General features: G+C 51.2%; 1 protein-coding gene across 3 annotated transcripts in view; it reads left to right on the forward strand.

The window, feature by feature from the left end:
• Jarid2 (jumonji and AT-rich interaction domain containing 2) overlaps window positions 1-22,573 on the forward strand; it is a 226,800-nt gene that overhangs the window by 194,567 nt on the left and 9,660 nt on the right. For all 3 annotated transcript variants that reach the window (XM_003468848.5, XM_013151364.3, XM_005003278.4), the window contains 5 exons: window positions 6,014-6,249; window positions 12,747-13,785; window positions 16,526-17,031; window positions 20,204-20,296; window positions 22,409-22,527. In XM_003468848.5, the coding sequence (XP_003468896.3) occupies window positions 6,014-6,249; window positions 12,747-13,785; window positions 16,526-17,031; window positions 20,204-20,296; window positions 22,409-22,527 (1,993 nt within the window). The remainder of the gene's footprint in view (window positions 1-6,013; window positions 6,250-12,746; window positions 13,786-16,525; window positions 17,032-20,203; window positions 20,297-22,408; window positions 22,528-22,573) is intronic.

Raw genomic sequence — 22,573 nt, forward strand, 5'->3', positions numbered from 1 at the left:
TGTCCTGATCACTCTTTCTTTCTTGCCCTTGGTTTCTCCTCTGCCAGACCTTTGGGGCCAGCTTTCTGGAGTGCCCTTGTTGTTCTCTCTCAAGGTTAGGGCTTCAGGACCCTGTCAGCTCAGGTCAGACACCCAGCAGCCTCAGATTAGGCTGTAACTTTTGTCAGACACTCAGGTCTCCTTTTTGCCACTTACTTGTTTGTCCTTTATTAAAAATAATTAGCAAGATGGGGCCTCTGGTGATAGGAGGAGGAGCTCTGAAACAGACTGGAGTGGATTTTTCCCAGTTGTGGGTTGTCTTTGCCATTGCCACAAAGAGCTTTTCAAAAGACCACCCCTCTCGTATTTGCTGATTCATTTCTCTGAAGAACACAAAGCATTTTTATGTACTTGATATAAAATGCTTTGGTCCAGGAGGCACATAAGGAAGGCAGCTGGGCTATCCTTGAAGGGTTGGGCACAGATGTGCTGGTGAGCTGAGGCACTGAAAATTACAGGCAGGAGTTTGTAGTGAGGTTTTTCAAGATCCTTTGCATAGGCTGTCTTGAGGGTCTTCACCCAGGGACATCTAAATACCATACATATGTGAAGGGAGCTGAGGGCAGCACCCTCCAATGCCAACTTCCTGGAGCTAGAAATGGGAATTCTTCCTCAGAAGATTATAGCTTTCCACCTTTCCAGTGATTGTAAGAAAAGATATTTTCGAAAGTAACGTCTCTTGCCCATTTCTGTTTCACTCCTCGTTGGAAACAAAGCTGATCTTCTCAGGAATGAAATGATTCTCAATCAAAATACCAGCCTTTGCATTTAAAGATTGTGCTTACTATGGTGTGAAAACACTTGTCTATAGGCCATTTAACTTTCAGAGTATGTGTATACAAATCAATATATCTGTCTCTGTTCATTAACGTAAAGCTATTTGTATCTGGGTACAATACAGTTTCCTAATATGGTTCACTGTGGTGAATACTTAAACCAGTCCAATTACTCCTTTTAATTGGGGCCATGTGTGAAGAACTTCTTTACATCGAAATCTTTCTGTCTCTTCTGTTCACAGGATTTAGTCTTTCCCAGTGAGAGCCATCCCCCCACCCCATTTGCCTTCATTTCTTTTCTTGAAAATCTTAGAAATTAAGACAAAAGATAATTACTTGGAGGGGTAAAACTGGCAGGTTCCCACGACACTTAAAATTAATGAGCTGCTGAGTACAAAATACACCTTGTCTTTGGCTCCATCACCCTTGCCCCATCCTTCCCTCCTCCCTTTCTTTCCATTTAACACATGATTTGACTTTTTGGCTGTGTTTGCCATTGGGTTATACTGCAGTTATAAAATAGCAAGATGGTTACAGAAAGTGTATTAATTTGAAGACCATCTCTTTGTTTGCAAATCACAGTTAATTTGATTGTATTTTACATTTTTTGTGTATTTGAAAACTTCCCCCGTCCCAGAATATCTTCTGGAAGTGTTGCAGGTGCACGCTGCCGCAGTTCCCGTGGTGGCTGGTTAGGGTGACTGCATGAGTGGCGTGACCCTCCTGCACTCCCAGCTCTCCAGCTTAGTCTCTGCTTGGGCTTTGGTTTCAGAGTGGGTTCTTGAAGCTTGCTGGTGGTTGAAAGTCCATCTAGGGGTTATAAAACTCCTTCTAAGGTGGAGAATGATAGAGAATCTGTTTTTCTTGGGTCAGAAAGATATTATTGCCCACCCGGAGTTTGAAATGACCCTGTGTGACAGCAGATATGTAGCTAATGTGTGCTTTGTGTCCAGCTAACTCCTATATTGACTCAGTTTTTTTTTTCTTTCTGAATTTCAATGAGATAAATAGTATTTTCTGTCATCTCCATAGAGATACAAAACCCTAAGCCTTAGACAGTTAACTAGACCAAGGTCAAATAGGTAGGAGGTTGGGGTTGCCTGGGTCACATTAGCTTCACCCAGAGCTTAGCTCCTGTGGGAAGTATAGGATGCTGGGATGCTGTGATGGACATCCACATATCCAGGTGCAGTACAGCGGTCAGAAATCACTGGGGGGAGGATGGATGTTTACCAGTAGCTTCAGGGACTTGATCTCAGGGTCCCTGTTCTCGTATCACAAAGTAGAGAGGTCCCAGTCTGCTTTTAAAAAAAAAAAGGGTTTGTATTTATCACTATTTCCCCTGTTGAAACTGACATTTTAAAATACTGTCTTGAAAACAGCACAAAACAATGATGTTAACACATTTTTAATGAAAATTATCACATTCTAAAACTAAAAAGTTAATTATTGAGAGAAGTTGCATTATTGCATGATTCAGCATACCTCTTTCAGTGTCTGGCTTAATAGAAGACAGCTAGATTATGACTGCTTCGGGAGTTATTCAGTTTCTTGCAAAATAAAGATTTGGCTGAAATTCTGTACCTGAAGAAAATTAGTGGCAGGCAAATACATAGTTGGAAAAAGAGGGAAGAGGCTTTGTAGAAATATTCTTCTTTGATAGCACGTGGAGGCTTGCTATGATGAGTTCCTGTAGGTCAGTTCCTGTGGTGATGTAAACTCTTGTCAGTCAACTTGGTACACAGTTAACAGACATTAGATTCACTCCATCAGTTTGTTTCTTGTGAATGGATGTTCCACTCATTCACAGTTGTGTAACATCTTATATTGATCACTTTAAAAAGATGGCCCGCTGATGTTAATGTCAATTTTCATGTATCAGACATTTATTTTCATTTAATCCTGTGTCTCCTGTAATCCTATCAGAACTGAGCAAATTGATGGTGACAGAGACATGCTCCCAAATTTTAATTTTTACATAAAGTGTGAATTTTATAATTGGCAGCAAAAACTCTTGAGTAGGTAACTGGACCAGTGGTAGAGTACTTGAGTAGCGTGTGCCAGGCTCTCAGTTTGATCCCCAATACTAGGAATTGAGCAGCCAGTTATACTGTTACCAAGGAGAGAAAGCCCATAGGATAATTTTCTTTAAAAAAACTGAAAAAGAGCCAGCAGAGGAACTGGGATTAATAGCAGGCCACACCATGAGATACATGCAGCATCTGAGTTGCAACAAACAAAGCAGAAGTTTAGAACATTGCAACTGTGCTGTGTTTCAACAAAGGAGCTGTTCTTTGGTGAAAGTTGAGCATTGCCTACGTTCATGTACCTTCCTGAATTTCAGTCAGATTAAAGTATGACTTCTTATGGATGTTGCTTTTAATTTGTCTACAGAGCAGGCATAGATACTGCCAGTGTGGATATGTTCGGTAGTTTCTGACAACTCCTAGTTCTTTCCACTTAGAATAAATACAGCCACTGGAAGCTATTTTGTCGGTATCATAGTGTCTAGCAGAGCCTTGTGCAGCAGAGAGGTATGTCCCATATTTTGATGAAACCTGATCATCAGTATTTAAAATGTTTGAATTTATAATCTGTGGTGCTGGAAGAGGCTTTAAGACCAAGACTTCTGCCCAGTCTAGATATGGAAAAATATACATCTGTCTTGTACCATGTACACAGTAACACCAGGTGGACTAAAGAATTCAATGTAAGCTATTAGAAAAAAGAGAAGGAAACTTGAGTCACTTTACCCTTCGAAAATATGGATGGAGAATGGAGAGATAATTAGGTGAAAGTTGTAGAGTAGGTTAGGAGGATTTAGTTCTGGAGATGAATTGCACAACATGACTGTAGTTAGTAATGTATTCTATATTTTTTTAGAAAAACATCTGACATATTTTTCCATGAAGTAAGTATGAGGTGATTGAAATGTTGAAAGCAGCTGCATGTGATCATTTTGTGATACATTTTGTATGCCCCAAAATATCATGCAACGTTAAAAAAAATTTATGTAGAGAGAGACAGAGTTGTACTTTATTTAAGGTGGGAGGGCGAAATACAGAAGAATTTTATATGCACAAGAAGGAAAAGGAATTTTTAAAAATGGGTTAATAGTCCAGTGTGGTGTACACTTTTGATCTTAGCACTTTGGGAGGCTGACCCTGGGTGAGTTAGCAAGTTAGCAAGGCCCGGTCTCAAAATATAAAAAGGGACTGGGGATGTAGCTCAGTTCAGAGGAGCCAGTTCAGCCTGTAGCATTCCTCTTCCTCACACACCAACAAAGCTAGCGGATTTAGTGTCATAACAGATAAAGATACAAAAAGACAAAATATTTGCAACCTATGGCAAGGTATGCTTTAGAGCAGACCTAATTTAAGGGTCTGAGGCTGTAGCTGCAGAGAGGAGGAGCTGTTCCTTAGCCAGCCTGGCAGCTGGAGGAAGAGGGGCTGACTGCAGAGCTTGCACACACTGGGGAGGACTTCCCACTGCCTGCTGGGTTGGGCCCTCTAGCACTGCGTTCTCCCTGAAGCCCTGAGTCGTGGTGGGAGTGGGGAGGCTTGGGAACCTTAGGGTTCTTGCTGAGTATGTGGACAAGGGAGCCAGTCTCCTCCACAGCCTCTATAAATGGCAGCTAAAGTACTCTCTGGGGCTTCTCTGCGCTGCTCGGCCAGTACCAGCCAGGTCCAAGTACCCTTGCTTATTCCCTGAAGTGCCTTCCAGAGAATTGTGAAAGGCTCACCTAGGACACAAAGAGACACTGTGGGTCACATTCGAAGGCATGTAGGCCTCGGGAAGATGAGGGTGGCTTCGGGAGGAGCCTTCCAGGTGCTCACTTCTCCCTAAATGTCTGCCTGGGGCAGTTCTGAAGATGCACATCCTAGATGCATCCAGGCTTGATCGGAGCCCCAGTTCCCAGACTGAGAGGGGTTCAGGCGGCACCTGTATGTCTTTCCTTCTTTCTCTGTGCTCTGAACATCACAGCTGAGCTGTGCCCTGCTCCATGTGCCTTTCAGTCTGAGGGGAAGCCCCCGTGTTTCCAGTGTGCTCCCACTGTGCTGTTCTTGGGATGTGACTGCAGGTGGTTCTGGACCTCACTGGCTTGACCTGGATTTCTAGATTTTACCAAGTTTCAAAATCACTTGAATTTTTAAATTTTAATCTTGTGCCACACTTGTGATATGTGATACAGTTGCTCTGCAGCTCCCACTCAGCGCAGCACTGTTACAGAGTAGGTCACTAAACCAGCATGTGTGGTAGGCGAGGGAGGCTTTATCAAAGTAGTGGTCCCACCAAAGTAGTGGTGCTACACTGGTTTCTTTCTGTCGTCCTGCTTGCAAACCCACTTGGACAGTGACTGAATCAAATTCAGTGGGAAATTTGACTCATTTCTTGTTCAACTGGGTTTGCAAACAGAATAATGGAGAGAATTGAGTTCGTGAACTGAGGCATTGCTGTACTGTATTTGTGGTTCTCCCCTCAAATTTAATTTCTGCTTTTTAGGGTACAATGTTAATATTCCATGGGATGCTAGGGATTTGTAGAGTGGGGCCCCCTCCATCCCATGACTAGGGATCAAGTTTATTTTCTGTTTTTTTTGGAGATGGGGTCTTGCCACATAGCCCAGGCTGGCCTCAAATCGTGTCAGTCCTCTTGCATTAGCTTCCTAAGTGCTGAGATTACAAGTATGTGCCACCACATCCAGCTGTAAGAATTTTTTACAGATGGATTTTTCCACTGTTTTGGCTGTAACCAAATAATTCTTAGGGCATATGCCAGATTTTTGTGTCCCCCCCCCCTTTTAAAATTAGTGTATGTTTGCAATACATGCAGTTTACAGTTATCTTAGGGAGAGCAGGTACATGTACATAATACAGGTTGATGGTTTTTTTAAATTTCCTCCCTCCCAATCCCCTTTCTCTATGTTCATTCTTGCTGATACTATCTTATCTTCTGTAGGAATTGTTTTTAGAGTTTTGTCATGTGTTCACTATTGTTGCTGTCACCTGTGTTTGGGTAGTTGTGCCCTCCTTGCCCTCTAGCCAGGCTGACCTTGAACTCACAGCAGTCTTCGTGCCTCAGCCTCCCAAATGGTGAGATTACAGGTGTGCACCACCATGTCCAGCTTGGTCCTCTCTTGAGAAATCTCCCATCTGCCCGAGGTGGTAACCTCCCTCTTTTTTATCCTTCTTTTCTAGTTTTCAATGGCTCCAGCAGATCAACACGGGAGAAAGAACCTGTTCAGAAACACAAAAGCAAAGAGGCCACTCCCACAAAGGAGAAGCACAGTGATCACAGGGCGGAGAGCCGGAGGGAACAGGCGTCAGTCACACAGCCCACAGTGGCCCCCTCCCTGGGCCCCCCAGCCAAGGGGCTCGCTGCCAACCACCACCACCCCTCTGTGCATCGGTCGGCTCAGGACTTACGGAAACAGGTAACAACACCCAGCCCAGGGTGCTGGGCCCACCTCCCTGCGTGTCACCAAGGAACACGGCAGCCTTGGGGAGCTCAGAGGTAGGGCCTGTTGCAGGAAGAGAGGTGACTTGGTACTGAGGTGCCCCTTGTCTTGTGGGGACTGTCACAGCGTGGCCCTTCGTGCCCCATGTACACCAGGGGTCCCCATTGGTTGTCTCATGAAGGGAAGGTGAAAATGGAGCTGGATTTGTTTACTATCCCTCGCCTGCTGTACCTGCCTTGGGTGCCAGGTGACCTACAGACAACAGGGACATGGGTTGGACCAGCAGTGGCATACCCATGGCACATGTGCTGCAGCAAGCTCTGTGTGTGTCATTGAGAGCTCTAAGAGGTTTGCTGTCACCAGCTCGGAGTGTGCAGCAGGCCCTCAGGTGATGGAGTCCGCCTGGGATACCATGGTCATGCAGGCAGCAGCACACCTCAGTGTCATATGCATGGACTGAGGTGTGGCCACTGGGTGCATCCCTAAGGATGTCCAACCCCTCCCCAGAGCTGCACTGCCCACAGGGCCTATTGGGTAGCTCTGGAGAAGTTCCCAGGGACTGGCCACTGTGACTTTGAGGATGCTCACATTGCTCGGTAGTGGCTTCTTGCAACCTTGGGAGGTGAGTGGAGGGACATTGATGGAGCTGTGGGAGGCACAGGGTGGGCTATTGCAGGACAGGTGGGGTCTCGCTGATACCTCATGGGCCATGCTCTGTCCCAATTAGTGTCCCTTGAGTCGCTGGGATTACTGATGAGCTCCCCTCACCCAGAATTGGGCAGTGTCAGTTTTCCTTAGGACAGACTACAGGCTGTAGTCTAGGGAGATCCATTTGGAGTGAGGTGGGAGGGGACAAGAGATTCCCTAGGGGAAGCAGTTCAGCATGACAAAGCCCAAGAGATGGCTCCAGTAGTGGGAAAATACTGGGCCCTACCCTTCCCTGGATGCAGATGTGCTCACAGGGATGTGTGTGCACACACCTAGCTTGGTTGTCATAACCTCGACTTCTCAGATACCCAGAATTGCCACACTTCCGGTGCTCTGCAGGTACCCTTCTAATGCCCTCTACAGCATTGAGTCTAAGCATTCCATTACAGACGGAGTTCGTGGCTCCCAAAGTACAAGCCTTACTGCCTCCCTGTTTTCCAGGGGTGACAACTAGGACCAATTGTGGAATAGGGCCCCAGGTGCAATTCCCTGAGGTACAGAGCTTGGGTGCGCCCTGGGTCTGGACTCCTTTCACCCTGGGTCTGCAGTGTGCCCCCACCATCCCACTGCCACTGCTGTCGGCCTGACTGGAACTGGGGCAAAACTTGCCTCCAGATGACTTTGAGACAGAACAGTGTTAAAGAGGGATCAGTGAGGCCGAAGTGAGCAGACAGTCATTCTGTTGTTATGCACAGCCTTACTCTATTTTCTAAGACACTTACCTTGCCTGCCCCTTGAACCCAGAGCCTTCACATTGAGCTGTATCTCTAGCCCCTTTTTAAAAATTTGAGATAGAGTCTCACTGTGTTCCACAGGCTGGACTCTTTAACTTGGAATCCTTCTGCCTCAGCCTCAACTGTGCTTTTTATAGGAGCTGAAAGTAAAAGAGTTCACAGAGTTCACTCTTGGGGAACTTCTGACACGAGAGTTGAGATGATCACAGCAGCGCAGAGAAGGGCCATGGATCCTGCAGGGGTCCCAAGCAGGGGACATACACTCGACTGCTGAGTCCAGAGGCTCCTAGGCTCACCCGTGTGTGCACAGTGCTCCTTTCTGCTCGAGTGCACGGGACTGGGATGGAGGACACAGCTCTGCTCTGCTCAGCTCAGCACCGCCTTCCGTCCTCCATCCGGGGCTTCCCTTGGTAACTGAAGCAGAGGAGTCAGCACACTGGACAGAGGTGGGCACCAAGTTCCGCCTTGTACTGGGATGACCATGTCACTGTTCCGTGTCACATAGCTGTGACCCTTACAGGGCTGCTGCCCACCCCATAGAGTAGCTGCGGGGTTCCTGGCCTGTGTCCCTGGTGAGGGTGGAAGAAGCGGCCCTGCCAGTGTGGAGGGGATCTTTTCCTGTGATTTGCCCAGCCTGGGGCTCTTGCTTGTGATTTTGCTCAACTCTGCCTCTCCTGAGACTCGAGGTGTGATATTTCATCTTCCTGGGCTGCGTCATTCGTTGAGAGCCAGTCACACCAACTCAGACAGACATTGTGAGACATGAAAGGATAATTTTGAAGCCACCAGAGTGCATTAGTTAAATACTCTGAAAATAAGGTCAATGAAAGCAAATCGTAGATCCTTTGGTGACCACTTGATGTAAATTATCGGGTGCTGACCTTTCATCTTTGCCGCTGCGAAAAAGACACAGGCCCAGAGGGTGCTCTGCTCTTCCATTTCAGATTGGCTGTTTTTTACATGTGCCTAGAAGGAAAGGGTAAATGTGATCGCAGGAAATGCAATCTTACTAGGGCTGCTGTTGGAAGCAGCTCACTCTTGATCATACCAAAATAGCTTCCCTCACCCTGCCAGTAATGCTTTGTGGTGCTTGCGGCAGGCTTCTGAGACTGCGAGCACACGAATGTGCACCCACATAGACCTTTCTCTTGGTGTCGGGCGTCTCTGGACATCTCTGCCCCACCCTCTCTCTCGGTAGGGCTGGGCAAGCTGTCTGTCCCACACAGTGCACGGCTTGTACCCTGGGCACCCTGAGCTGTCAGGGGGCTGTGGCTGCACATCAGTCATTTGGATGTGTGGTAAGCATCTGAGACCTTTTGTTTTCCAGAAATAATGTTCTGTTTAAAGGCACTAACAGGCACTGAGCAGTTTAGGATTGAGAAACATAGGAGATTGTCCCTAGCAAGAGTTAGGGCTAGACTTTTGTTGTGGAAGTAGTTGTAGTCCTAAAGCCAGCATGGCCACTCAGGCTGCACGGAACATACATAGGTAGCCTGTGGCTGGCGTTTGTTGGCCAAGACTGGGGTGTGTGTGGAGGAGACAGGGAGCAGCTTCCTCGCTCTGTAGCAGAGCCTCTTGCAGGGTGGCCCATTGTGCTGAGTTACAGGAAGAGGTTCCTGTGATGCTGTCCATGAGTTGCAGAGTAGCTCTGGCCTCATAAGAAGCAGAGTCGGCCAGAGAATTGGGAGTACAAGGTAAATGGTAGTGCGAACACGTTCTGGAAATTGAAATTCAAGTGTGTATAGGAGGAAACAAAGTTGCCCAGGGTATAGACAGCACTTAAGGACTCATTGTGCATCTCCTGGATTGAGCCACAGTGTGACTGCCCACATGTAGGGTGTAGCGTTAGTGAACCCTGGGATCCAGGATTCCTCCAGATGTGGCCTTGCTGCTGTGGGCACTGCCCACAGCTTTCCTTTTGTCTGTACTTCATGCCTGACCCAGCATGTGTTTGTGTTCGGTTTAGGCTCTTTGGTTTTTAACTGGAGCTTAAAAGTCCAAATGGCCTCCAGCTTCCAGCTCTGGCCCCCTTGGGAAAGGGTGGCTGAGGGGCTGAGGTCTCTGGCTCAATGCCTCCCTCTAGTGGGCATTAAAAGCTTTGAGAGTAGGAGTCCTTGGTTGAACTGAGAACGATGTTAGTTCCTGAAAATTGTTATGTTCATCAAAAATACTGTAAACTCATTTCTTATCTTCTGTTCTGCCTTGGAAATGCATATTTTCCCTGTTCAATTGTGATTCTAATGAACTGGCTTAAGCATTTTGTCTGTGAGTCATGATGTGAAGAGAACATTAAGGGCCGTGGGATCTCACACACGCTATCACACCGTTGACTGTGTGTAGCCCTCAGAATGGGATTTCTGCTAAGAACAGAAATGCTCGATGTCATGGGCTTTTGTCTTCCACACCTTATATTACATCCCTTCTGAATTGTTTTTCTTGAGGTTGAAGTCCTAGACCAGTTTAGTATGACTTGAAAATGGAAGATTTACTGTTGGCTTCCAAACCTCATGGTAGTGTGCTTGGGTCACCCGAGATGTAAGCAGCAGCTTGGTGCCTAAGGGTCACGAAAAGGACTGGCTTCAGGGGCTTCACTTTCTGTAGAGCTAGGGAGGTGGGGTGCGTGCGAGGATTGTAGAACCCTTATCGAAGCCAAGACAAAGGAAGTTTATTTTGTTTGTGTTGGGTCTTGGCTTCTTACAGGGAGCTGCACAGGAGTGGCGAAGGGTACCGCCTGCCTGATTTGCAAGCACATAGCTATCCAGGGGGATTCTCTCTCTCTGCCCATACAGATTAAATAGGAATGTGTGGGGTAGGTGCAGGAGCTCTCCCAGGATTCCTAGTAGCCCCAGGTTTTAGAAGCACTGCATAGAACCCTAGCAGGACAGACAGCTGGATTGCTCAGGGAGGTGCGGCTTCTGTGGACGTACGCCTGCTGTTGCTGACAGCTTTTGGTCTCGGAATGAGGGGAGCACCTGTGCGGTCTAAATCGGGGTGAATTGGTGGTAGGGCTGCATGGCTGCACCTGCTTGATTCAGGGGCTGAGTGGGGCTCTCCATGTCCATGCTGTAGCCAGAGTCCTGAGATCTGGGCACCTGCCCTTTTCATGATGCCTGACACCAGGAACACAGGCAGCAAAAACCAGGGTGTTTTTTTTTTTTTTTTTTTCCTCTAAGTGTTTTATGTTTTTTACTTTTGGCCATAATATCATTTGTAGAACAGTGAAGCATGAGAGGCATTTGTGTTGTGTGCCTTGCCGTACGCCTCTCCTGCAATAGTGGCTGCTTCTGGGACCCTGCTTGGCTTTGTAAGTTCTCTGTGGTAGTGGTATCCTCTGCTCCCAGCTTTGCAGTGCTTATTCTAGACCCTGCCTGTCAGCTGCCCTTTCTTCATAGAGTGCTTGATGGCTGGTGGCCCAAAGTTTCATGCCAAAACTTGCGCTGTGGCCCCTCTGGGAGCTAAGATGGCTCAGTGGCATTGACCAGGGTTGGCTCTGAGAGCTGGTGTCATGCAGTGTGTGCAGTGGTGGGTGGGCCCCAGAGTACTTGCGGGTATATAGAAATACAGGTCTTCCTGGCTTCCTTCCTTGTTCTTGCTCTAAGCCAGCATTCTGTACAGTAATTCTCAGAGTAGCAGCTCCACACCATGGGGGAGCCACAGGACAGAGTGCTGTCCTGAGCCAGCAGAGTGGGCACTCTGCCTGAAAGTCTCACACTAACCCTCCACCCTCATTTATGCCAGTGGTCTAGTCCCACATGGGCTGAGCCACCCAGTTCAGCAAGACACAGCCCCATTGCCTGATAACTGGCCTCCTGGTGGTGAGGGCAGTGTGCACAGCCACCTGGGTGCTGGCACTGGTTAGTGCTCCCCTGCCCAGCCCCGTGCACTCTGGGTTCCTGGGGAAGGAAGCACTGTGAGCTTGTGCTATGTTCCTAGTGATGGCATGGTTTAGTCTGCCTGTTTTGGAGAGGGCAGTGCTTCTAACCATCTCAGTTTTAGGAATGCTGGAGAGGGAAAGTGATGCCCATGAGGTTAAGTAACAAATCAGAGCCACTTGTGTGGCTCTGTGACAGCAGACAGCTTTCACACTGTGACAGCAGAGCTGCAGTGTGGAAGCTTCTGCACTGAAGCCAATGAACCTAGGAGCCCCTTGTGTGTGGAGCCCTGGCTGTCCCTGCCAGAAGTTAGAGCCCATCCCCAAAGCTCCTTCTTTGGAAGGAGGACACCTTCTGTGTCGCAGAACTGCCTGGTGGTTGTGCTGCCTCGGTTTGCCTAGCTCATATAGACCCAGGAGTGGAAGTTGTCAGGGGAGAGAAGATGGGAGCTTCAAGTGCAGAAGAGGATGGTAGGTGTTCTCGGAATCTTCGACACAAGGCCTCACCAGCATAGTTAACCGGTAGCCACACCTTGGCCTGGCCTGTGGATCAGAGCCAAGACACTTGGACACTGTTGTTCATTTCCTTCCAGACTATGTTTTTGTTTTGTTCTTTTTTTAGCCACGTTGCTTTTCTGATTCTGTGGGCTGGTCGTGCTGTCATGTGATGTGCACAGAGAAGAGCAGACAGGCTTTCCTTGGACCGGGGATGTTATTTATGTATTTGAAAATGTGTAAACATCCCTCACTCTCCCTTGTGGACAGGATGTGCTGCCCACTTATAAACAGATGACATGAGGACCATGAGGACCCCTTTGTGAAGCCCCACGAGTCCTGGAAGGGCTGTAGTAATGAGTGCTGACCTGGGAACTCCCTGGAACCCCAGTGGAGGAGGGGTGCGGGGGAGGGCGAGGCCAGACTAGGCTGCTCCATGCAGCTTGACAGGTGTGTGGCTCAGGCCCAAGCAGCACAGAGCAGTCCTTAGGTGTGTTTTTCTGCTTTGCTTTGTGAGCATCCCTAGCTGTCCCCTGAGGCGGGGCGGCAGGCTGGGAGCAATGCTGTTGGTCACAGTACCTGGGGCCCTTGGCTTCTGTGGGTTGGTCACTGTCCTGGCACAGATACTAATTCTGCTTTCACCTCTGCTTCCGCCACCTCCGTAGGTTTCTAAGGTAAATGGAGTCACACGAATGTCATCTCTGGGTGCAGGTGCAACCAGTGCCAAAAAGATCCGCGAAGTCAGACCTTCACCATCCAAAACTGTGAAGTACACTGCCACGGTGACCAAGGGGACTGTCACATACACCAAAGCCAAGAGAGAACTGGTCAAGGAAACCAAACCTAATCACCACAAGCCCAGTTCAGCTGTCAACCACACAATCTCAGGGAAAACTGAAAGTAGCAATGCAAAAACCCGCAAACAGGTGCTATCCCTCGGGGGGGCGTCCAAGTCCACCGGGCCTGCCGGCAGCGGCCTCAAGGTGAGCGGCAGGTTGAACCCAAAGTCATGCACTAAGGAGGTGGGGGGGCGGCAGCTGAGGGAGGGGCTGCGGAATTCCAAAAGGAGGCTGGAAGAGGTACACCAGGCCGAGAAGCTGCAGTCACCTCCCAAGAAGATGAAGGGGGTGACCGGCCCTGCCGAAGCCCCCAGCAGAAAGGCAGCGGCGGCCTCAGCAGAGAAGCCTCTGCTGAATGGACACGTGAAGAAGGAAGTGCCCGAGCGGAGTTTGGAAAGGAACCGGCCGAAGCGGGCCACGGCCGGCAAGAGCACGCCAGGCAAACAAGCACACGGCAAGCCGGACAGCGCCTCCTGTGAAAATCGTTCTACCTCGCAACCAGAGCCCTTGCACAGCAAGCCGCACGACCCTCCGCCAGGCAAGCCGGAGAAGGGGGGCGGCCGGTCTGCGTGGGCCGCGATGGACGAGATCCCCGTCCTCAGGCCCTCTGCCAAGGAGTTCCATGACCCACTCATCTACATCGAGTCGGTCCGTGCTCAGGTGGAGAAGTATGGGATGTGCAGGGTGATCCCCCCTCCGGACTGGCGGCCCGAGTGCAAGCTCAACGATGAGATGCGGTTCGTCACACAGATTCAGCACATCCACAAGCTGGGCCGGCGCTGGGGCCCCAATGTGCAGCGGCTGGCCTGCATCAAGAAGCACCTCAGATCTCAGGGCATCACCATGGACGAGCTCCCGCTCATCGGTAAGGCCTAGGTCGCTCCCCCCGCCAAAGGTGGGTCTCCTGGGCACCAAGGTGCAGCCTGACTTCCCTGTCCCACAGAGTCAGGTGTGTGTGGCAGGAGCAACATTAGTATTGGTAGCTCCTGCCACACCCTGAGGATCCTGGGCTCTCTGGTGAACTTAAGCAGCCTCCCAGGAAGCAGGGAGGAGCCTGGCTGGCACCACGCTCGGGGACCTGAGAGGTGTCTTCCTATGGTCCTGAGAGCTCTTAATCCAGGGCTTGGGTTCGGCAGGGCTGTTTCTGCCACATCCTGTCCCTAGCTTCCACTTTGTCACGTGTCACATTGACTTCCCTCTGTGTCTGTGTCCTGATCTTACAAGGATACCAGTGTGACTGTATGAATGCCACCAAGGTGAACTTATTTTTTACTTAGTTCCTTAAAAGATGCTGCACCTAAATTCCACTGCATCCTGAAGTTTTAGAGGTTTGGACTTCATCCTATTTGGGAGTTTCATAGTTTAGCCCTATCACCCTTTCTTCCCCATCACCTGGTTTCCCCTTTGGTCTCAGTTCATCTGTTTTCGTAGAGCAAGTAGGCGCGCTGTGGGCTGGGACTGGTGTCCGGCTCATCAGGTGAAGCCTGCAGTGACCATGCAGGAAAGCTGTTACCTCCCAGGTCCCTGCAGCTATCAGCCCCCAGTCCCTGTCCTGTCCTCTGTCTTTGTGTCTCCAGGAAGAACTTCTTTAGGAAGACAGAGTGGCTTTTACATAGGCTGAGATGTACTGGGACAGCTGGGAAGTGTTCACTCCAGCTGTAGGCTGGGGCGGAACGAAATACAGCCAGCATGCATGTGGGAGAGGTCTAGCAGTCAGTCACTCACATGTCAGGAATTGGCAAGGGGAGGCCTCATTACTCCTCTCAGCAGATAGCTGCCTGCAGGGAATGCATCCAAGTGAGTGTCACCTGATTTGAACTCTTGGTTTGTGGTCTGCTGTCAGGGAAGTCACATGATGGATGGTCACAGAAGTACAGAGTCTGTAGGCACAGGAATTTGTGAGCACTCAGGCTGCTAGGTGACCAAGGAATGGCAGCTAGAGGGGTTGTGTTGGCTTAGTATTTTCTTTAATCTTCCCTGTCTTGCCAGGGAGCCTGCCGGTAGCACCACATTGTGGCGAGTGCGTACCCTTTGTGGCACTCATGAGTGCCCAGCTCTCAGTCCATTGCAGCAGTAGTAGCTGCAACCCAAGCAGGCCTCAGGCCCTGGCCCTCACCTTCCAGCAGCTGGCAGGACTTGATATCTTAGAAGTGATCTCCTGGCGTCCTCTGCTGTGTATGTGCCTTTTACCCCTTGTGACCCATGTGTATCCCCAGCCCTCTGGGAGCCTCTGTGCCCAGGGTTCCTGGGTGAGTGAGGAGTGGGTGACCTGGGCTCTGTGTGCCAGCAGGCCCATGGCATGGCAGTGAGAGGAGTGCGTACAGCCTGCGTCTGACTCGGTTGCTGTTGCACTTACACAGGGAGCTCATCCCATTGCCCGACTCTGTTAACACTAAGCCACATGTGGCCAGCCCACAGAGGGAGAGCTCCTGCTGTCCAAGCAGATCTGCCTCACTCCCCCCGGCACTGTCCTCCAGGCCTCAAGTGAATTGTAGAGTCCTGGACCTGAAGTCCCTCTGTCCCAGCCTGGGGAAGTTCTTCAGTGATGGGAAGCCCACCCCATCAACTCTCCCAGGCCACTAGGTAGATGAATGGACCTCCGGCACTCTCCTGCCTCCTGATCTCCCTGCTGGTCTGGAGGCTTGTTTCTTGAGTCTGTCATGGGTGATCCCTGCAGCCACCTGACAGATCACACATGTGCAGAGCACCCGGCTGCACTGGCCTCTGATACTGTATCTGTCCTTCATTGGTTCATTGTCAGCTTCCTTGGTAGTGCTGAGGACTAGACCCAGGGAATGCCTTCTTCTCTTCCAAAGATTTAAGATGTTCTTAGTTTGTACTTTGCCCACCCAGCATTTTGATGATTATTTTGGAAGATCTGGTACAGGGAAGTTGCTTTTCTACTTTGCATCTTGGAGTCACAAAGTTGCAGTTCAGCGTGGCTGAGTTTGATGTACATCTCTGATTTGATGAAGAATTAGAGAAAACCTGCAGCACAACCCCTCTCCCTAGGACCGACAGGAGGCTGTGTGCCCCGTGTCATGGATGCCTATCGAGATGGAAGGCAGATCACCTTATGTGATTGTGTAGGTGTCAGGAGAGGGGAATCAGGAGCTATAAGTGTGATTCCCCACATGGAGCTGCTCTAGGCCGTGCTGGGGTGCAGGTGATGCTGGGAAGCTCTGCACAGGCCCCCTGTGTGCCTGTGTGGGTCTCTGCTGCCTCTTCTCTCCCAGCTACCTAGCTGATGACAGTGGCGGACACTTGGACCCATCCTGCTCAGGATTTAGAATGCTGGCTTGTTCTCTGCTGTATCCTCGCACAGTGTGTCACTATCTCTGTCTTTCCGTGCAGTCCCAGATGCCTTCCCTGACAACACTGTGTGGTTAGTCCCCTGGTCTTCTTTGTCTCCTAGACTTGCCGTGACTGTCACTAGATGATAGCATTCTTCCCCCGGACTGTAAGCGCACTCTTGCTGCTCTGCTCCAGCCCTGGAGCCCACATGGTCCCTGGCACGCAGCAGTTGCTCAGGAAATGCAGGTGGGACAGGCACAGTTTTGTTCCTGCCTTCTCACTACCACCCTTTCCCTCCCTCACCGTCCCAGGAGGCTGTGAGCTCGACCTGGCCTGCTTTTTCCGGCTGATTAATGAGATGGGCGGCATGCAGCAAGTGACTGACCTCAAAAAATGGAACAAACTAGCAGACATGCTGCGCATCCCCAAAACTGCCCAGGACCGGCTGGCCAAATTGCAGGAGGCCTACTGCCAGTACCTGCTCTCCTACGACTCCCTGTCCCCCGAGGAGCATCGGCGGCTGGAGAAGGAGGTGCTGATGGAGAAGGAGATCTTGGAGAAGCGCAAGGGGCCACTGGAGGGCCACACAGAGAACGACCACCACAAGTTCCACCCCTTGCCCCGCTTCGAGCCCAAGAACGGGCTCATCCATGGCGTGGCGCCTCGCAATGGCTTTCGAAACAAGCTCAAAGAGATGGGCCAGGCCCCGCTCAAGACGGGCCGGCGGCGACTCTTCGCTCAGGAAAAGGAGGCGGTCAAGGAGGAGGAGGAGGAGGACAAAGGCATCCTCAACGACTTCCACAAGTGTATCTACAAGGTAGGGCTCTGTGGGTCCGAGGAGCATGTGGTGCCCTGCTGGCCTCAGCTCCTTACGCCAGCCTGCATGGCAGTCTGGGGTGGGTGGTGCCCAGCCAGGGAAACCGTGGGCTCCACGTTCCACATTCGGCGTGACCTTGACAAGGGTCTTGTTCTTACTCCGGTGTCACACAGCAAGGGCACAGTTGGGGCACTCTCAGAGCTCCCGCACCACCTAGTGGCCATGACACTCCAACATGGGTTTTGGAGGGCATCTGCCAGTTCAATAAAGTTATGACAAAGTTTTAGATATTTTATAAAATTTGTTACAGTGAAAGATACATTGCCCTTGATCTTCCTGAGAATACGCCCTCTCACTTCCACTGTTGTTCTTGTCGATGTGCCTTTTTAAAAAAAAATTAATCATTGACCATATCCTTCCCTTCACACTGGTGGATGGAAGCTCTGTCTGGAAGGTGCGTTTGTAGTCAGGCTGGTGGCAGGGCGAGGAGGCTGAGTAGCCAGTCGGTTAGTGACACAGACTGTGGTGTCCAGCAGTTGTAGAAGCCTGTGCCCATCACGAGCGTGGCATGTCTCTGGGCCTTGGCTTTCCTTCCCTGTGGTGTGCATGTGCGTGTGTTGTAGCAAGAGTGAAATAGCTGGGGTGCACATTAGTTGTCTTGCCCACCCTCAGTTCTGTGCCTGTTGCTTTGAGCACCCTTTTAACTGGCACTGCCCTGGTGTGCGCCCAGATGGTGTGTCCTTGGCCTGTGCCTGCAGGACCTGTGTCACCAAGGCTTGTGTAAGAGCCTCACCTGAGAAAACTGACCATGTGGCTGTCACCATTAACTGCAGAGGCCCATGAGAGCTGCTTCTCAGGCAAGGCTTAAGGCTGCCACCCACTTTTGGGGACAGCCTTGGTGTGACCTTTGCAGGGTGTCCTGGCTCTGGATCCCTCTGAAGTGAGGCATTGTCTGGAGGTTCTCAGCCAGGAAGCCCTGGTCTGGTGCACTTGTAGGGACCCTGCCATGTCCGAGGTCCCTGGACCCCATTCACCCTACCATAGGCATCCTCAGGTCTGCAGCCCTGCCTGGACCTGCTCAGTCTGCATCCGTAAGCTGTGGATAGGTCCAGGCAGCGCCTGGGCTTCAGGCCCTGCATTTTTCTTCCTGGAGGGGAGTACCCTGGTTACCCGCAGGCTTTTCTCTTGATAACTGGAAAAGGCAGGGTCTTTTGGCCTGTCACCCTCCCCACTGTGCTGTGCTGCAGGGGGAGACATTGTCGATGTCCGCTCCCGGCCGGCAGGAAAGACACACGACAAGGTCTGGCGGTGGTCAGGCTTTTCTTTATTCTCTCCTTATACAGTCTGCCCCGAAGCCTCTACCGGTCCGCTCTCCGCGGCTCCTTCCGTGCTTCAGTCTCCCCCGAAGCCTCTACCGGTCCGCTCCCCGCGGCTCCTTTTGTGCTTCAGTCTCTCTCTCTCTCGGGGGTGGAGGCACTGGCTATATATAGGATTAATAGCTAGGCAGACTACCCTGTGAGGCGGGAACTTAGTGGGGTGATAAGAAACAGGTGCCACACAGGCGGGCTCGATGAGAGGGGTAATCTAGCCCAGGCTTTTGTACTTTCCCACAGGCCTCGCAATCACCGCGTCTGATGACTTGACAGTGCCACGGCTCCCAACATAGGAGCTTGGATTGTGTGTTTGGCTTCTGAGATGTTTTTATAAGGAGGTAGCCGTGGCCCGCAATGATAGGCATTGAGTGTGGTGTTTCCGTCACTGTAGACCCACAGGACAGGGTGCTCTCCGTGGTGCCAGAGGCCAGATCTGTGAGAATGTGTGGGTTCCAGGAAGAGGTCTGCTGCTGTTGCTGTTTTAAAAACCACGTTTAGGGCTGGGGATTTAGCTCAGCGGCATAAGCGCCTGCCTTGTAAGCGCGCAGTCACAAGTTCGATCCCTGGTACCAAAAACTAAGTAGATAGATAGATAGATAGATAGACAGACAGACAGACAGACAGACAGACAGACACCACATTTAGTCAAAGATACATTAGTCATCGGGGTTTTTTTATTTGCTTTTTTTTTTTTTTTTTTTTTTTTTTGTATTGAGAACCAAACTCAGCACCTCGCTGAGCTGTGTGTGTGTCCCTGGCTCTACATTAGGCTTCATTGTAAAAATTGAACAGAGCCATGCTGAAGTGTCCAGAGCCTGTCACCATCTCTGGCCTGATGGTCGGTGCTGGTGCCCTAGTCTACTCATTTCTCTATTCATTTCTTTGTACATCAGTTATAAAGTGAGGCTCCATGGAGGCCCCTGGTGGAGGTGCTGGCCAGCCCTCACCAGGGATCTCCACCCACACGGCAGAGTCCTGCGTACTGCACCTGTGGACATTCGTGAGGCCAGCACTGCTGTCTGCCTTGTGCCTGGCTGCATCTCCAGCCCCAGGTTAGGCCTAGGACATGCCAAGTGCTCAGTGTTTATTTCTGGATCAAGGCACTATTAAGTGTGTGGTCAAGAAGGAAGCAGAGGGACGGACGCCATGCAAGGCTTTTGCCTCTAGAAAGCACTCGCCTTCTGTGGGGCAGCACAGAGCAGGCAGAACTCCAGAAGCCCAGCACACACTGGCTGCTGAGTGTGCTGAGTGACTCTCGAGTTCCTGGGGATGGGTGACATGTGTGGTCCTTCCTGTGAGGAACAGAGAGGGGGACAGCATGTGGCTTCCGTGGGGAGGCTGACTAGTTGCCCCCTTCAGGCGGGGGCCGCTTGCTGGTCCATTTTCCCCATGGTGAGGGTGTAGACATGGCCTCCCGGTGCCCTAGGCTGCTCTGCACCATATGCGTCCTAGCCCACGAGCCAGGCCCTCGTCTTTTGCCTTCCTTGGATGTGTTGCCTGTGGGCTTCTGCCAGTGTCCTTGGGTTTGGCAGCCTCTCTGTGAGTAGCAGAAATCAAATTGGGCGGATCCTCCCCATGGCCAGTAGAGTAGCTGTCCTTCTGCATTCCACAGCTCTGGGGAGTCGAGTGCCTCGTGGTGGTGGGGTTTCCTGCCTTGTCTCCTTGTCATTGAGTAGGGACACTACTTGGCTTACGGCCATAGGGAGGCCACAGGGCAGAGACATGTGACAGTTACATGGCCTGAGTGGAGGCCAGAGCCCAGCGCGTGACCAAAGCTTTACTCTTGCTTTTTATTTCAGGGAAGGTCTGTTTCTCTAACAACTTTCTACCGAACAGCAAGAAACATCATGAATATGTGCTTCAGCAAGGAGCCTGCACCAGCTGAAATCGAGGTGAGTCCTTGTCCTTCCTGTCACGCTTGCTGGTGGCCACCACAGGCTCTCGTGCAGGTGATCTAGACATGTTGAGAAGTTAAGCCTGGCCCAGTGCAAACCCTGAGGCCCGGCCTCACTGAGCTGCTTCTCCCAGCCTCTGGGTGTTATATGAGGGAGTGTGGCAGCCCCTGAAACCACGGCTGTGTGCTTCCTTCTCTGCTGTGTTTTGCTTAATGGGATTGGCAGCTGGCCATTGTCACGTGCCAACTACCTTTTCACGATGGTGGCACCTCAGCCTGGGTCAGCTTAGGGCGTTGGATGTAAGGCACTGCAGGATGGATGGGCCATGCTCTGCTTGTTTACCTCCCTCACTGAGACCCTAGCTACTGGCACAGAGGTGGGATTCAGAAGATAGGGAAACCCCGAAGGGTACTGGCCAGGCCTGTCAAAGTGGGGTATGGGCTGCTGCCACGTTTTCTGCTGTTTCTCTGTGTAAAGTAAAAAAGACCCAGGCTTTGACCGCTGGGTGAGGGGCCAGCTGAGTTCTTGGCCCAGGGTCCCGGAAGTAGAAGTTGTTCTGCCGCTTGGTACAGGGCCCCTCAGGCTGCTGCCCAGCCCTGCTCCTCCCTGCAGGGCTCCCCCTACAAGCCCACGCCTGCCTCCCCGTGCACTGCCTTGCCTTAGGCCTGCACGAGGCTGCCACCCTGTTTCAGCCACACCATCACTAAGCGCAAGTCCGTCCTGGCTGCTTGGGAACCCTTGTGGCTCTAGTGGTGGAGGTGTCACTGACTATTGGGGCTGAGCATTTGAGTCTTTGTTGTTCCACCTGTGTCCTGTGTCTCCCAAAGGCACACATTATTGCTGTGCACAGGGCCTAACAGAGGGCAGTGTGTGCTACGGGTCTCCTTTAAGGGATTATTATTTTTAGAAAGTCTGGAGCTTGCTCTAGCAGTTGTGTAAATATTTACACAGAAAGTGAAGATTTGCTGAAATTCAGATTTCAGCCTGAGGCTGGCTGCCTGCTTGCGCTGCAGTCCCGACCTTTCCTGTGCTGCAGGCCGGGGCCCGTCTTGGGGCCAGACTTGGGCTGGGGCTGGGGCTGGCTGCGCTTGTACGGCCTGAGCCCCTTCCACCCCACCACGTCTGCTGGCATCCGAGGTGGTCCCGGCTCTGAGCACTTGGTGACCAGATAGGTCGGCTTTTTGGTCCTGTGGTCCTGGGTTTCTCCGTCCTAGGAAGTGTATGAGGGGTTGGGCTCTCCGTGTTGATGGCCCTCTCCCAAGTAGATGTGTGGTGCTAGGACTGGGCTGGGGCCAGTGCTTGGCTCCTTTGGGGCTCCCTGTGTCAGAGGCTGGTGGAGGGTGCATGTCCCAAGCGGCACTGAGAGCAGACCTGTGTTGGGGGAGACGCAGCACAGCTGCTTCCCTCTGTCGCACAAGCTCCTGACCTTTCTCTGCTCCCAAGTCCCTGCACACAGAGCTCAGTGAGCTTCACTCCTGTGCGGCCAGCACGTGGCTTGCAGGCCCCAGTGTCCGCGCCCATGGCTACTTCTACTGCATATCAGGAGGGTGCAGGAAGCTTTATTTTCCTTAAGGAGACCTCCTTCCCATGCCCGTTTGTGTCTTAGCATGGTGAAATACATGCGATATTCATCATTTTAACCATTGAGATGCAGTTCCAGGGCCTTTATTGTTTCACCGTCTGCAGCTGCCAGGGGTATCCAGGACCACTCATCCTCCCAGCCTTTTAGTCCAGTGACCCACATGCTGCTGCCCAGCTCCTCACGCGGGTAGGCTTCTGCAGCCCTGCGTTTTCCCGCAGCTTGTTCCATCAAGCAGAGCATCCTGGTGTCTGTCCTGCTGTCGCCTGAGCAGATTCCGTCTTTGTGTAGGCAGCCCATGGTGCACGCCTAGGCCACTCCTGCTGTTGGCATCTGGGGGTTGCGGCTGCACGCAGGTGGTCGCACATCTTTGTTCCCACTAGGATGCGTGGTGAAGGTGACCCTGTCCTTTCTGGTCGATGTCCTGTTGGAGGCGCCATGCTGCACCCCAGAAAGGCTTGCCCAGTGCTGCTGTTCACAGGTAGATTCAGGCCGCGGCAGCGCTCACCAGCCCTTTCTTCTGCCCGCAGCAAGAGTACTGGAGGTTAGTGGAGGAGAAGGACTGCCACGTGGCAGTGCACTGCGGCAAGGTGGACACCAACACTCACGGCAGTGGATTCCCAGTGGGAAAATCAGAGCCTTTTTCAAGGTAATGTTGGGGCTCTTGTCCATGTCCTGGGGACTGATGGTGTGCA

This window comes from Cavia porcellus, unplaced genomic scaffold, assembly GCF_034190915.1.
Source record: "Cavia porcellus strain 051 isolate PalLab524CR breed Dunkin Hartley unplaced genomic scaffold, mCavPor4.1 scaffold_13, whole genome shotgun sequence".
In the NCBI taxonomy this organism is placed as follows: Eukaryota; Metazoa; Chordata; class Mammalia; order Rodentia; family Caviidae; genus Cavia; species Cavia porcellus.